At 42.2% G+C, this 14,638-nt stretch overlaps 1 protein-coding gene across 7 annotated transcripts in view; it reads left to right on the forward strand.

Moving 5' to 3' along the window:
- The window catches only part of PTGER3 (prostaglandin E receptor 3), a 176,974-nt gene that overhangs the window by 61,903 nt on the left and 100,433 nt on the right, over positions 1 to 14,638 (forward strand). For 4 of the 7 annotated variants that reach the window (XM_026497815.4, XM_057310561.1, XM_057310559.1 and 1 more), the window contains one exon: positions 13,488 to 13,579. The exons of 1 other annotated variant lie outside the window; for it this stretch is intronic. In XM_026497815.4, coding sequence (XP_026353600.1) covers positions 13,488 to 13,579 — 92 coding nt within the window. Of the gene's footprint in view, positions 1 to 13,487; positions 13,580 to 14,216; positions 14,541 to 14,638 lie in introns of those variants that run through there. 2 more of the 7 variants (XM_057310560.1, XR_003315864.4) reach the window with 2 other exon arrangements.

The following is a 14,638-nucleotide window of genomic DNA, read 5'->3' on the forward strand; positions in this document are numbered from 1 at the left end:
TGCCCTGGAGGATAAGGATTAATTTATCATGAAATTCATTACTCAGCGCAATTACCATATTTATCATCGTCTTTAATCTTAATCCTTCTCAACTATTGATTTGGTAATATACTATAAGAGCGCATTTGATTATTTTCTTTTTATCTGTCCTGTGATTGACCTTTTAAAGCATGGACATAAAATTGCAGTAAGACCCTCCACTGACTGTCTCTGATTATAAGTTATACAACAGAACAAAAGTTATACCCATTATAAGGTTTAATTTGTTTTTAGACACATACACCTAACTTGTTTGGAATTAGGATGGCCTTCTATTAGTTATCTTGGTCAGTGTTGCATTTTCCTTCCTGGTCACCTTTAAAATGCTTTGAACTGAAAAACAAAAAGCTCATAATCAGATTTCTGAAGGTAGTCACCACATTTATGTAGTGCTATGGGCATTAAGAGTCTCTACTTTTGTTGATGACTAGTATGAAAATTGTACAGTGTGCAACTTAGGTATTTTTAAAATTCTTTTTTATAAATTTTGTACAGAGAACAAAAATTCATCACAAATCCATGTTCTCTGATGGCTGAGGCAGGGGCTGGGAGGTGAGGCAGTAGAGGATGGGTTCTTCCACTTACAGTTGAAGGAGTGTTGTCCATCTTTTTCCTCACTTTGTGTTAACTCAGTGTCTTTGAGGGAAATGTTCTTGCTTCATGGTTTCTCCCACTTCCCCCTTCCCTTACCCAAGATAGAATCTGTGTGAGGGAGAAAGCTTATGTCCTCTCAATGGGGCAGATAAGGAGAGGCCACTTGTCTACACATAGCCTTGATCCCGTCTCTTGGGTCCTCCCCATTCTCCCTAGAGGTGACTTTGGTTTTTCCGTTGCGGGATAGCTGCTGGTATCCGGTTGACTCAGGGCTAGTGAATCTGGTGAACTGTTTCCTCAGAATATTTTGAGCATTGGGGTCCTACTTTGCTGACCTGGCTGCATTGTTTTCTTACTGGCATAGTAGACCCTCAAGGCTCTGCCACTTCCTTCCTCTGGACACTGGCTTCGGCTGTCTAACTCCTAGGAACAACCATGGCCCTAAACAAGGCAGCTCCATAGTAGTCCCTCAGGCATTCAGCTTTCCTTTCTCTTCTATGAACCCCAGGGAGACTCCAGGGGGCCTTCTCCACCATGTGAAGGCTGGGGACACTCAGAATGATGATGGCCTCCTCTCTGCCATTCCCCTTCTCTGGAAGTGTCCACACATATGTACCAGGCCAACATGTGAAGCTGTGTCCTCAAAAGCTCAAAGCCATTCCTTCTTTCCATTTGGGGTTTCTGTTTTTTCTGTCATCCTTCCACTTCCGGGGTTTGATGCTGAGACAGGTGTGGAGCAGTAAGGACATTGTCCCCTCCTCCCAGCCCTAGATGGGCTTTTGTCTGCAGTGGTCCCTCCACACATTTCCTCCTTCTCATTGGCACTCGCTTGCCCATTTCTCTGGGGCTATAATGACAGCCCATACACGCTGTATATCCAGTAACAACAAGTTCTCATTACTCAACCCAACAATTATGGGCATTAAGAGGTTTCTGGCCAGCTCAGGTTCTCCATGATGATAATCCCTGCAGTGCAGGATCTTTTGGAAACGAGGCTCAGGTTAGAGACTGCTGGGGATAGGGCGATATCCTCCTGGTTCTGAGAGCCAGGAAACTCCTATGTGGAACAAATCAACCAAATTCAGTGGGGCACAGAGCAGCCAGGATGGTGCAGGAAAGGGTTAGTCTCTAGTGTACTGTCTTGTTGACACCAATCAATTGTTCTTCCTTTTGCACGGTTTACCTTAAACAGAGAAGGAGTGCATAGAAGATAAAGGCAAGCTGTGAATTTGACCAGGTGTGCATGGTTATCACTAAGATTAAAAAAATAATCTCCCTTCTTTATATGTAGTGCATTGTAAATCAGCCAGCAAATACTAACTCGTGCCATTCTGCATCAGACATCCTTCTGGGCCCTTTGGAGTTAGAGAATATTTACAACACAGTCCCTGATTTTAAAGCTAGCATCTTGTTGGAAAGATCATTCATTCATTCAGCAAATATATATTGATTGAGTTCCTCCTTTGTGCCAGGCACTGCGGTTTACGGGCGTAAGGCAGAAATAAAATGGATAGGGACCTTGCTTCCATGGAGCTTATAATCAGGTAATATTACATTCAGTAAGTGACTCTGGCTATAACCAACTATCCCCAGTTCTAGCCATATGGAGTTCCTTTCCTTTCCTATCAAACAAAAGAATTCAAGCACATTCTGGGTTTCCTCCACAGTCTGCGCTCTGGCGCAGTCCCTCCTGAACCCTCTCATGATTCCAGGCGTCCTTCACGTCCCGCCGTCACTTGGCAGGGATCGCTCGCTCTGGACTGGCTCTCTGCATTCCTCTTGGTCCCTTTGGCTTTTCTCTGTCCCGCCAGTTGTCCTCTCCCTGCAGTGTTCACCTCCAGACTGTCTGTGAGCCTCTCCCTTCCTTCTCTGAAGTCTCACGCACGCACGTGAAGCTCTTCTTTATAAGAATCTACTGAGAGCTTCATCTGAGGATGGGGTTAGTGGAGAGGGAGGTAGTAAAAAAAACAAACAAACTAGAATTTAAAACCAGAGATAACTACTCCTTAATGTGCATTGCTGTTCACAGAGGGACCCCATCTATCTTAGCTCTGCGGGTGTTTCTCGTGTGGGTCACACTCAGACTTTCTTTCAAAGTCCCAGGACTCTGCTGTAAGCCCCCACACCTGCTCTGGCTTTCAAGCAATCCCTCCCCACAAAAAGAGGAAGCCAAACATTGTTTTACCTCCCAGAAACACCACTCTGTCCACCAGGAAGACAGCCCTTTACAGTGGTCTACAGAGCAACTCTGTGCCTCTGTCTTAATCCTTCCCTCCGCGGCCATGGGCTTCACCTTTCCAAAACCCGAAAGGTTCATTTAAGTATTTTCCCAAACCTAAGTAACTGAATTCCCCCAAAGATAAATTCCACTGCTACCTTCGTATCACAGAAATGCCTTCACTTTGTCATGTTCTGCTCACAAGTAATGGGAGGCCAGGAATGATGTGAGGGCATATTATGTAGCAGCCCCTCTCATGGGGGCTGATACCAGAAGGATGAAGGAAATCTTCTGGAGGAATAAGGAGCTCGATGGTGGGAGGCAGGCATATGGGGAAAGGCATTTCGTACACAGGGAATAGCACGTGCAAAATCCTCAAGTTTCCAGGAGGCACAACATTCAAAGAACAGCAAGGCAGGTACTGGTGAGGCATGGAGAAGGAAAGAGAGAAACGAATTAAGTCTGAGAGGTGGACAAGAGCCTTGAATGTCATAAAATTGATTTTGACCTTTATATTGAAAATCATTGAAAAATAAGCAAATAACAGCAATTTTATGAAGCACGTGTGTAGGCATATTTGTGAACGTATGTGTATAATGACAAAGTTTTCTTTATCAGCATCTGTGTGGAGAATGCCTTAGCTAATGATATCGGGGGCATATGCTAGATGTTAAATGAGCAGGAATAGTGGTATGTGTTATTAGACATCAAAAATTTCCTCCCAAAGCCCCAGGAAGAAGGAATACTGCAGCCCAGTCACAAATTATGTCCCCAAAGTGGGAGGCAAAATATAATACTGTAATAAATTATCTAACAGGTCTGTGTGATTATACACATTTCTGTAAGAGTTCCTGGTAGGATAATCTCATGGAGGGAAAGTTTCTCCCAAGATGACATCAAAGGCAGATATAGGGTAAAACTAATGAAACTTAAGCTTCAAAGCCCATCCTTTACGCAGGTCTCTTGGACTCTGGGCTCATAGTCATTTTATTTTATTTTATTTTTAAAAATTTTTTATTTTTATTTATTTATTTTTTTGATGTCAAGTTCGATGATTCATTAGTTGCATATAACACCCAGTGCACCATGCAATACGTGCCCTCCTCACTACCCATCATCGGCCTATCCCATTCCCCCACCCCCCTCCCCTCTGTAGCCCTCAGTTTGTTTCTCATAGTCCATAGTCTCTCACGCTTCATTCCCCCTTCTGATTTATTAAAGAAAGTTGTTCCTTGATCCACTTCTGTCTGGTATGGTACCCAGGCATTCATGGAGAAAGTGAGATCTGAACTAGCCTTTGAAGGAAAATTAAGTTTTGTATATGCCAAGAGGAATGAGAGCTCATTTGGGGTGAGGAGGACCTTAGGGACAGGATATAGGGTGAACTGGGAGGCAGTGAGTTGATTAATCGATGGAATCGGATTCTCCAACTCATCGTCTAGGGTGTCCATAGGGCCATTGTGGAGTTATTTAGGTTCTTTGGGATATAAGAAATGAAGTACCTCTCAGGTTAGCTCAAGAAGGGGAGGTTTATTGTAATGGAATATTACAGACAGGAATATGTAGTCTGGGGTTGGAGGATAGAACAGGATCCAGAGACTCAACACGTGGAATAAACAGAATTTCACACTAGTTTCTGAACAACATTGGACCTAGCTATTTTCTACCTGCTTGTCTGTGTTTCCATTACCAACTGCCGAGTCTCTCTCTGCTGTCAACGTAAGTTCTTAACTTCATAATTTTTGCTTGCTTACAATATCTGCTTCTTTGTGGCTATGGTCCTGCTCTGGTCTTCATTTTCTTAACATTTCAAAATTCAGATTCTCTGAGAGGAAATGTCTGCCATGTCAGTTCACTGTTCCTTGACTAACAAGGTCATAGATCAATGGCTAGCCTATGGCGTGGGTTTGTATACCTTTTCCCATTGGGTGTGCCTGGAGTGTATAGAATCTTTATACAAAATATGGCAGCCCGGGCTGCCCTGTCAGCAGGGGTTGTGCAGAGGAATTTCCCTTACACGCATCTGTAGGCACGACTGCCATAATGAATGGCATGTTCAGTATAGCTGAAATAGTACTAGCTAATACTTCTTGAAAGTTTCCTCTCTGTCCCAGTGTCCGGTCCAATTCTAAGCACTTCCTATATATTAACAATCTTACATGGTAGTAACTGCCATCGTCCCCATTTAGCTGACGAGGATACTGATGCCAACCAGCTCAAGTTACTTGCTCAGGATCACACAGCCAGTAACCAGTGGAATCTGGATTCTAGCCAGGTAGGAGTTTTAAAGTCCACCGTATTCCACAACATATGTGAGATTTTACCCGAGATTTTAGGAGGGCTGGTTTGTAACAGAGACTAGAGCCAGAGAAATCACTTAGGCGACTTACGTGGGTAGCAGAGATGCAGTGGGTGGACACCAAAGGAGGAACTAAAAAAATGCAGAATGGATAGGAGAGAGGGGACTTCTCAGACATGCACATGAAAACAAGAGTCACTTGGATTTGATGATAAGTTGGAACAGGGGTTTTGAAGTAAATATTCAAGGGGAACATTATACACGCCCTCCTAATGAAAACACAAGTTGGAGAATACATTTAAAATTTCTTAGCAGTGAAAAAACGACTGACTATTTGAAAGTATAGTATCTAAAGACTTTATCAGGTGCTGTGGGAGAAACTGTCTCTGCCTCTAGATATCCCCCACAGAAGGCTGCTTAGACTAGCTTATCGGGAAACTCTGGTTTTTCTAATTTAGGTCAGAATTTTGAAGGGAAAACTTGCCCCCCTTACTTTGTACATGGAACAAAGAAAATTTCTGGGTGAGCTATCCCTTCACTGTTGATATTCAAGCTTCTCAGAGCCCCGGGGGAGGCAGACGGGAGGGCAAGTATGCGAGGCACTGTAATAGCTGTGGCAGAGGTGTGAACAATATCCCGTGACAGCCAGAGCCTAAAGCACCTGTTGCTGTCTGTGGGGTCTGCGTCACCCCTCTCAGCAGCCGATTTTGAACCTACACCCTTTCTTCCTGCAACAGGTTGCCGGCTACCCATCATCCGTTTGTAATTCCAAAAATTGCGTCCAGGTCTTAGGCTTCTTTGAGTGGCTAACAGTCCCGCCTTCCCAGTAGCTGCTCGGCTCTAGCCAATCTTAGGTCTTCTTGTCCACACCCTAAACCTCTTGATGAAAACACGAACCCCTCCTAAATCACTTTTATTTCCCTTCTCTTGAATTTTTAGGGTGTTTACCCTCTGTCTTATTGTGAGGAAAACAGTGTTAACTGTATTTAAGGTATATTCTCTTCAGAAAATATTTTAATGTTTTAAAAATGAGAAAAGATAGAACACCTTCAAAAGACCTGGTTAAAGCAAAGTATTAGAGGCCACCTAGCCTCGTTACAGTGTCATTTCTGTTAGTCAGGGAGGCTATGAAAACCCCGAAGATGAAGTTCTACCGAGGAGAAGGTTGTAAGACATTGCAGCCATCAGTGTCGTCCCAGCTGCTCGGAATCTCATAGAGAGGGGTCTGTCTCCTTTGTTCCTCTGAGAAAAGAGCAGAAAAAGAAGGAAAGTTTTGAAGAGTAAGAAGGGAGAACTGTTTCTTCTTGGTAGTGTGAAATAGCAGGATGCGGGGTAGACATGGCGAAGACCAGCATGTGTGTAATGATCATACATGATGCACCAGCTGTATGCATTTCCTTAGAATTTTGCTGAAGGGGCTGTATCTATCTTTATTTCTTATACAAAATAATTCAGTACTTGATTTTTTTTAATCAGAGAGCAATATTTTTACAGCCAGGTAAGGAATTAAGAGCCAAAGGTCTAGTTTCCAGTCCTGGTTCTAGGTCTACACTTGAGCAAGTCACTTTACGGAGCTTTAATTTTTTTTCACTTATGAAAGGGAAATAATATCAACCTACTTAGAGACACTCTATGTAAATCATTCATTTTAACATCAAATAGTAATTAAGCTGCATTGTGGAAGCCTCTGGTCTAGTCACTGCAGGGGCATCTATTAAACAGAAGCTGATAAAAATCTCAGTCGTAGTGGGGCTCATTGATTAGTATAATGGGCCAGACAGGCTTGCTTTCTGCTTGGTTGCTTGGTTGCTTGCTCTTCCCTTCCCTTCCCTTCCCTTCCCTTCCCTTCCCTTCCCTTCCCTTCCCTTCCTCCTTTCTTTCTTGCTTTCTTGCTTTTTTAAACAGTTATTTGCTGAATAGCTATTATATACTATAGGGGTATTTATAAGTAGATCAAATCTGCAAATTAATTATTGGGATTCATGATGGAACAGAAACAAGGAAGCTGAAATTTTGGTGGGACTTTGCTGCAAACCTTCTCTGTGACTATAAGAAGTAATATTAGCTCATATCCTTAGCTGTACATTAGAGAGTTGGACTGTGTGATCTCTTTAGCTTTAAAGTGTGCAGTTTATTCCCACAGGGATGACCACTATGGTGACCAAGAACTCTCTCGGTATCAGGATATGTGTTGCAAATTCCAACAAATAAGATGATGGCAAAAGACATTTTGCCATCATCTTATTTGCTGGACTGTGATTATATGCCATTTTCTGTCATTTTCTTGTTATTTCAATAGATTCCCCGCTATGTTATACCAAGATAGGAATCAAGAAGTGCATAATATATATTATTGTCTGGATCCGGTAAAACTCATTTGATATCAGAAGCCTAGATTTGCATTTCAACATTCTAAAATTATCTCTATTTTCCCCTCTCAAGTAGGTAAAATTCTGTCCCTATTGACTTATGTGTTTTACTTATTACTTTGACCAATGACTCCCTTTTTATATATCATAAAAATAGAAAATTTGGAAAAAAATGAATTTAGTTCATCCCCCATCAGAATAATTTATTCATTCTAGATTAATGAAGTTTTATTATATTTGTATAAGAAGAGAAGGACAATCTTATAAATAATAGATCTTAATATACATTACAAGTGTATCTAGCCCAAATATTACAGTACCAGAGACGACAATAAATACTACAAGTTTCCAGGACACTAGTTTTACTGTCATGGGAGTGGGAGACAGGGAGGCAGTATGGATTGTAGTTAGCATGTATTCTGGAACCTGACTCCCTGCATTTGAATCCGAACTCTGCCCCATGCTGCTGGGTGACCCTGAACAAGTTACTTAACCTCTCTGTGTCTCAGTTTTCTCATTTGTCAAGAGAAGATGATAATAGTGCCAACTTCAAAGAATAAAATTCATTAATATTTGTAAAATGTTTAGAACAGTGCCTGAAAAATGGAAAGTACTTTATAATTTGGGGCTATTATATAGGAGAGAGTTGAACGGAGAGGAAGTAGGAGTAGCAGATGTAGTGCATAGAGAAGCTGGGGTAAAAAGGCAGGTGAGAAACTGGATCGCACGCACAGGAAGGGGAAAAGGTCAGGCAGTCAAGCACAGGTGTGTCTGTGTCTTTTATTTCTCAGGCTAAGGGAAGTCTATGAATATTTGAAGGTGGATAGAACAAAGCCAGTGAACAGAAAGATGGAAGAAGGGAGGGATGGCTGTGCGGGTGGGATGATCTGTAACAAGGACACAGGTAATTAGAGGTGATAAGCACTTTTCGAACAGTTTTCTGTGTCCCTCAGAAAGCCAGCCAGCCAGGCTTTATAAAATGTTATGGATCTGGCATTAAAATTCTGAGGAAAACAGTGCAGACTCCCATACCCCTCAGCTGTTCAGGATTAGGCAGTGGATGGGGAGATTTAGTGAGCTAATGTGGGGTGAGTGTCTCATCAGACGACACGCTCATGATATGCTAAAGAGGAACTGCAGCCCTGGAGTTCAGCTGGGTTAGTCTGGAAGGAGCCTCACAGACAGAGGCAGGCTGGCTCCGGGAACACAGGCCAAACCACAGAGGGCCCCACGGCTGCCCACAAGCCGTGGCAGTAGATGAAACAACGAGGCTGTGTTCAGGGGTCTGTGGGGTGGCCACTTACACATCGATGCTTTTAGCACAATTTCCACAGGAAAATAATGTGGCCCAAAGAGGCAAATTCAAATTGAAGATCACGCACAGACACACACACACAGAGTCTTTTCTATCTTAACTGGAATCTTTAAAAGATATGCTGTAATATGGCTTAGAAAACATAAAGTTGCTTTAACCGAAATCTTTGGGCTCTCATATCCAGAGAGGACTAGCGTCGTTAGCAGGTGGGGTATCAGGCATATTTGGTAATTTGGGAAGAACACACAGAGCTATGAGCTTCGCTGAAACAAGAGGAAGAGGACTTGTCTTGAGCAGGAAAATCCTTTTTTTAATTAATTTTTAAATTTTTTGACATTTTCCTGAATTAATTAATTAGCTAATTAATCAATTATGTTCAGTTAGCCAGCAGGAACGGCTTGGGCAGCATAAAGGACACCATCTTCGTGGTGACGAGGGGCAGAATGTGTAAGGGAGGCACATCGGGGGCTGTTCATCCTACACTCTCAGGAAGACCCATACTTGAGTGTGGATGACAACCAGCGTATGAAAGGGTAAAGCATTAAAAAAGTTTGGCATTGCCTGATGTCGAGTGCGTTCTATATAGGGTTTTGACCCTTTCTCTCTTCCACCCAAGCTAATTCTTTTTTTTAAATATCCCTTCTCGATATAGATGAAAAGTTTCGTCCCTAGCTAAAGAGATCCTAGGCATCAGTAGCAGGAGTGAAGATTATTTTCAACAGGACATCCTTTCCAGAGTTCTCCAACCTAGGCACAGAGCAGCCTCCTCCATTCCCACCAGCTAAACTTAACTTGCTAAATAGGTGGCTGGTAGTGTATCCCGCACAACTGGAGTCCGACCCAGACCCCCTCAGATACCGTAGAGCGGCTCTGTGTGCCCATTCCCACCTTCTGCTTGTTTCGCTGCTATCTGCTCACACTATGACCTTGAGAGGCTCACACAAGGGCAGAGCCAGAAGGGCCTAGGAGTTTTGTTCCCCCCAAAGGAGCAATGACTGATGGATGTGGGAGTAGAGAAGCCCACACCCCTTGTTTATAAGTGAAACAAACTTTGACATATAATTTATACTCCAGAGTTTCCCAAAGGTTCAGACAGAGGCTGGAATCACTTAAAATTTCACTCCTGCTGGGCTTCTCCTTCTGTGTCCTACTTTCCCACTTCCTTACTCATTTTTGTTTTTTGTTTTTTGGGTTTTTTTTTTTTTTTGGAGCACATTCTTAATAAGTCACTTGCATACAAATCTTTGTCTTAGGTTCTACTCTGGGAGTACTCAGCCTAAGACAGACCTCACTTATTCATTCAGTCGGTCAGTCAGTCATTCAAAATTGTGCACTGAGTGCCTAAGTGCTTTCTTCCCAGTCCTGGGAAGAAGAGCAATATATAGTTAGTTAAAATGTAACAATAGATATGCTCAAGGGAAATGTGGGGGAATATAGAAACTACCCATTTCTAAGCCAAGGAAAACTTTTAATATATGAACATATTATCACACTTGAAAAAGTGACATACATATAGTAGGTTCTTGTGGGTGCTGAAAATTGAATCAGTTCTTATCTCATAATGTTGACCATTAAGGAGAGCCAGTCATTTACTTGGAAATCAACTTATTCACAAACATTTATTGGGCTCCTACTGCAAATTAGAGTTTGAGAAACTGATGGACTAAGTATAATTTGAATAATGCATACAATGTTATAGTAATACAATAAAAAATACTTTCCCAAGAAAATGAAAGGCTGGGTCTTGGAGGATAAGCAGAATGAATTCTGGACAGAGTAGAGAGAGGCATTTTAGAAAGGCAAGAGCAAACTCTGCAGTAATCAGGTGTGAAAAAGCATTGGCAGGTCTCAGAGTGCATAGTTTAGGGACTGAAGCAAGGCCCAAGAAGGAGAGAGGCAGGAGATGAGAGATTAACTTGGAGATACAGGTTGGAGCCACTCAGCTGTGGCTTTGGTACTCCAGGACTTTATCCTGTAGCAATGAGGAACATTCAAAGATATTTAGGATTGCCAAGGTTTGCCTTAGAAATAATATGAGGGGCACCTGGGTGGCTCAATCGGTTAAGTGTGGGACTCGATTTTAGCTTAGGTCATGATCTCGGGGTTTTGGGGTGGAGCCTTGTGTTGGACTCCCACTCACTGTGGAGTCTGCTTGAGATTCTCTCTCTCTCCCTCTGCCTCTGCCCCTTCACCTGCTTGCATGTTCTTGATCTCTGTCTCTCAATTAAAAAAAAAAGAAAAAAGAAAAAAAAAAAAGAAAGAATATGAAAGATGTATTCAAGAGGAGAAAGACTTGGGTCAGAACATTAATTAGTTAAAATTGTTCCTAGGTTAAATCATAAATAATTTCCAATATTCAACCATTGCTGATCCAACAAAAATGTCAGTTTCATATAGTTCAAACTGATTGGCTAGCCAGGAAGAACAGGGGTGAGAAGACTAACAATAACACAAAGACTGCAGGGAAGGCATAAAATAAAAGAGACACATAGGAGAGAAAATTGGCATGAAATGAACGCTCCACCAGCAGTGGGGCCAGAGTTCGCTGCAGAATATTAGGTGTGACAGTAAAGCAGACTTTCCTGAGAATGATGGAGTGAATCAAGGAGTGTTTGTCAGGAAAATAGGGCCCATTGGAGGAGCGGTTTAGAGGGTGCAATAGGGAACCGTACCATGCTTCCCAACTCTCGGCTCCGTCCCATGTTACCTTGCAGTGCCTCATTTCCTCAGTTCTGTCTTTTTAAAGATTTTACTTTTAAGTAATCTCTACACCCAATTGTGAGGCTCAAATTTACAGCCCTGAGATTAGGAGTCACATGCTCCATTGACTAAGCCGGCCAGGCGCCCCTTCAGTTCCTTCTTTTTCTGCTACTTGACTTTGGACAGACATATGATAACCAGATTCTTACAGTTATATCTGCCCCTCAAGTTAAGCCAACAGATAATGCAACCCCACGTGCTTCGTTAAAGCACGCCTGCAAACAATAAGCTAAGTAGCGTGATGGCAGGAAGAGGAAAACCCAGCGGTGCTCTAGTGCAGCTAACCCAATCTAACCAGATTTTTCCTTACCAGGGGCACGCAGGGCATTCTGAAAGTCTCGGAGAAGAGAAAATCCTGGGTTTTTTTTTCCCCTACTCTGACCTCAACTCTGACCACTCTTCCAGAGCCACAATATTTCTTTTTTTTTAAATTTAAATTCAATTAGCCAACATACAGTACATCATTAGTTTCAGACGTAGTGCTCAATATTTCTATTAAAAGCGCCACTGAACTTCTTCTGTTTGTGCTGAAACAGATATCGGCCAAAGAGTAATTGGTGCTGCAAAGAAGACATGCCATTTCATTGTCCTTCAAATGACACTGCTTTCCTAAAACAGAAATTATCTATTTGCTTAACGCAGGAATTGGAGACCTACACGTCTGTCTGGACAGCTTATATCATTTATGCCACTTGAAATGGGCATGGGCCTGCTGTTGAAAATGATCTTAACTAACGTTTGAGAAAAAAAAAATACTCTCGGTATCCAATAAAAAAGACTGATGAAGGAAAAAGTGACTTTCATTTCTTTCTGCTTTTTCTTGTAACACTTTTTTGTGAGAATTTAATTTCATTTTGCTACTTCTTATAAGAGAATTAGTGAGAAATGTATACAGAAGAAATATTTTTTCCTAGTATTTTTATTGGATCCAATGAATTTAAGCTATTATTTGGAGAATATTGTTCAGGTATGGGCCTCAGACAATTACACAGCATTGTTCATTTGTGCCACAGATACTGACTGTCCATGACCTATGTGCCAGGCACCGTGACAGCTGCCGGAGACAGAGTGGTGGGCAAAACTAGGCATGCTCCCTGAGCTCATGAAACTTGTAGTCTAGAGATAACAACAAATATTAAACAAATAATCACAAAAATAACTTTGTTTCCAAACCACAATGAGCTCCTGAAAAGAAAATAGTAGGTATCATAGTGGGGGACCAGTCCTAGTCAACAGGATATTCTCTGAAGAAGTGATATTCCAAGTTGAGACCTGACGGACAAGTAGGCATCAGCCAGGTGATGAGGGAATTGGAAGAGAACTCTAGGCAGAGGAAGCTTCAAGTGCAAAGGCCCTGAGGCAGGAAGAAGGATGATACTGTTCATGATGTGCATAGATGGCTAGTGTGGCCTGAGCAAACAAAGCCGGAGTGGCAGCAGAGGCTAGATCAAACAGAACCTTTGAGGTCATGTTAAGAATTCTGGTCTTTATCCTAAGAGCAACAGAAAGTCACTGAAAGCTAAAAAGTGGTAGAATTGGATTTACCTACACCAATCATTTAAAGCCAGTAAGTTTTTATTCAGTATTTAACAAGTGCTGTGATAACTGCTCTAGGCATTTAGAAGTCCTATTAGGCGTGGTCTCTACCCTTATGTAATATCTGGTGTGAAATTGTAAGAGGAAATAGAGGGTGGGTCGGAGCTTGGAGGCAGAAATGAGATAGTCCTGGGAAGATAAGATCTAACACATCTTTATTTAGCTGGCTATGGCCAATGCAAGTTGATGTATAGAGTTTTGGTTCTGCTTTTCTTTAAAAATGTTCAAGGAAGAGTCATCTAACAAAAGGAGTCCTCATCAATAATCTGTCCACTGAAACCCTCTGTCTGTTCACAGATCAGGCACCACACAAACAGCTATGCCTCCAGCTCCACCTCCTTACCCCAGCAGTGCTCCTCAACCTTGATGTGGAGTGACCAGTTGGAAAGGTGAGATTTAGAAGCTGTCCAGATTGACAGCATAGCCTTCCCCCATCTCTGTTCTGATCTGCCTTCATGCTACAAGGATGGAATATCTCTAAGAACTTACGTGCAAATTCGGCACACAGGACCAGGTTCCTTCGAGGAGTTGTCTTCACACTTCACTTAGATTTCCTCCAACTAAGATTCTCAGGCTGGCTCCAGGCTGATCTTACGACCAGTCAGTTCTCATGCAGTAAAAGAAGCTGCAAGTCACTGATTTTTCATACAAAGAACAGTGTCCAGGAGTATTTTAAGGCTAAGCTACCCTGTTTTGATTTGACATCAGAACTCAGCGTACTCCTCACACGGTCAGCACACTCTTGCTTGCCCTTTGCCTGGACCTGCTTTGTAGAAAACGGGTACTTCCATGCAGGGACACTCCAGATAGCAGAACATGATGCCGAACATGATGTGTAGTCGGTCGTATTAAATTTCAAGCATTAGCTTCCTGCCTCAAACACCTTATTTCAGTATTTCTGTTACTGACTGTAGGGTTAAAGGGTCGTCTGCATATTACTGCACTGTGTAATCTTTTTTGCTTTAATGAAAGAAGGTGAGACGTTTTCAGTATTTTTTTTCAAACATAGCACCCTTGGCTTTTCAGACAAGTTGAACTCTCCATTGTAATGGACAGTCAGCGTGTTCATTGTACTTCATTCCCTGGGTGAGGCCGGGCACGGTGACTCTGCTAGTCCGTGGAAGGTGTTAAGACGGATGTGGACATTTCAGCAGCTCAATGTCTTTGGCCATTTATTCTCCCATGACTGAAGTAACTGAAAGATAATCACTTCCGTTCCTCAGGGGAAGATCAAAATGTGTTTTTCAATAGAGATACAGTGTGCAACAATGTCTACAGGATACCAATAAGCTGGTTGATTCTGGAACATAGCTTAAAAGTCACGGGGCCAATAAAATTTTTATTCAACTCACCTTTACGGTCTTACATCTTTCCCTTAAATATCTGCATGTAATACACCTATTCTGGGCACTTTTTTTTTTTTTTTTTTTTTTTGCTGTAAACACAGA

Source organism: Ursus arctos, unplaced genomic scaffold (assembly GCF_023065955.2).
Source record: "Ursus arctos isolate Adak ecotype North America unplaced genomic scaffold, UrsArc2.0 scaffold_12, whole genome shotgun sequence".
Lineage (NCBI taxonomy): Eukaryota > Metazoa > Chordata > Mammalia > Carnivora > Ursidae > Ursus > Ursus arctos.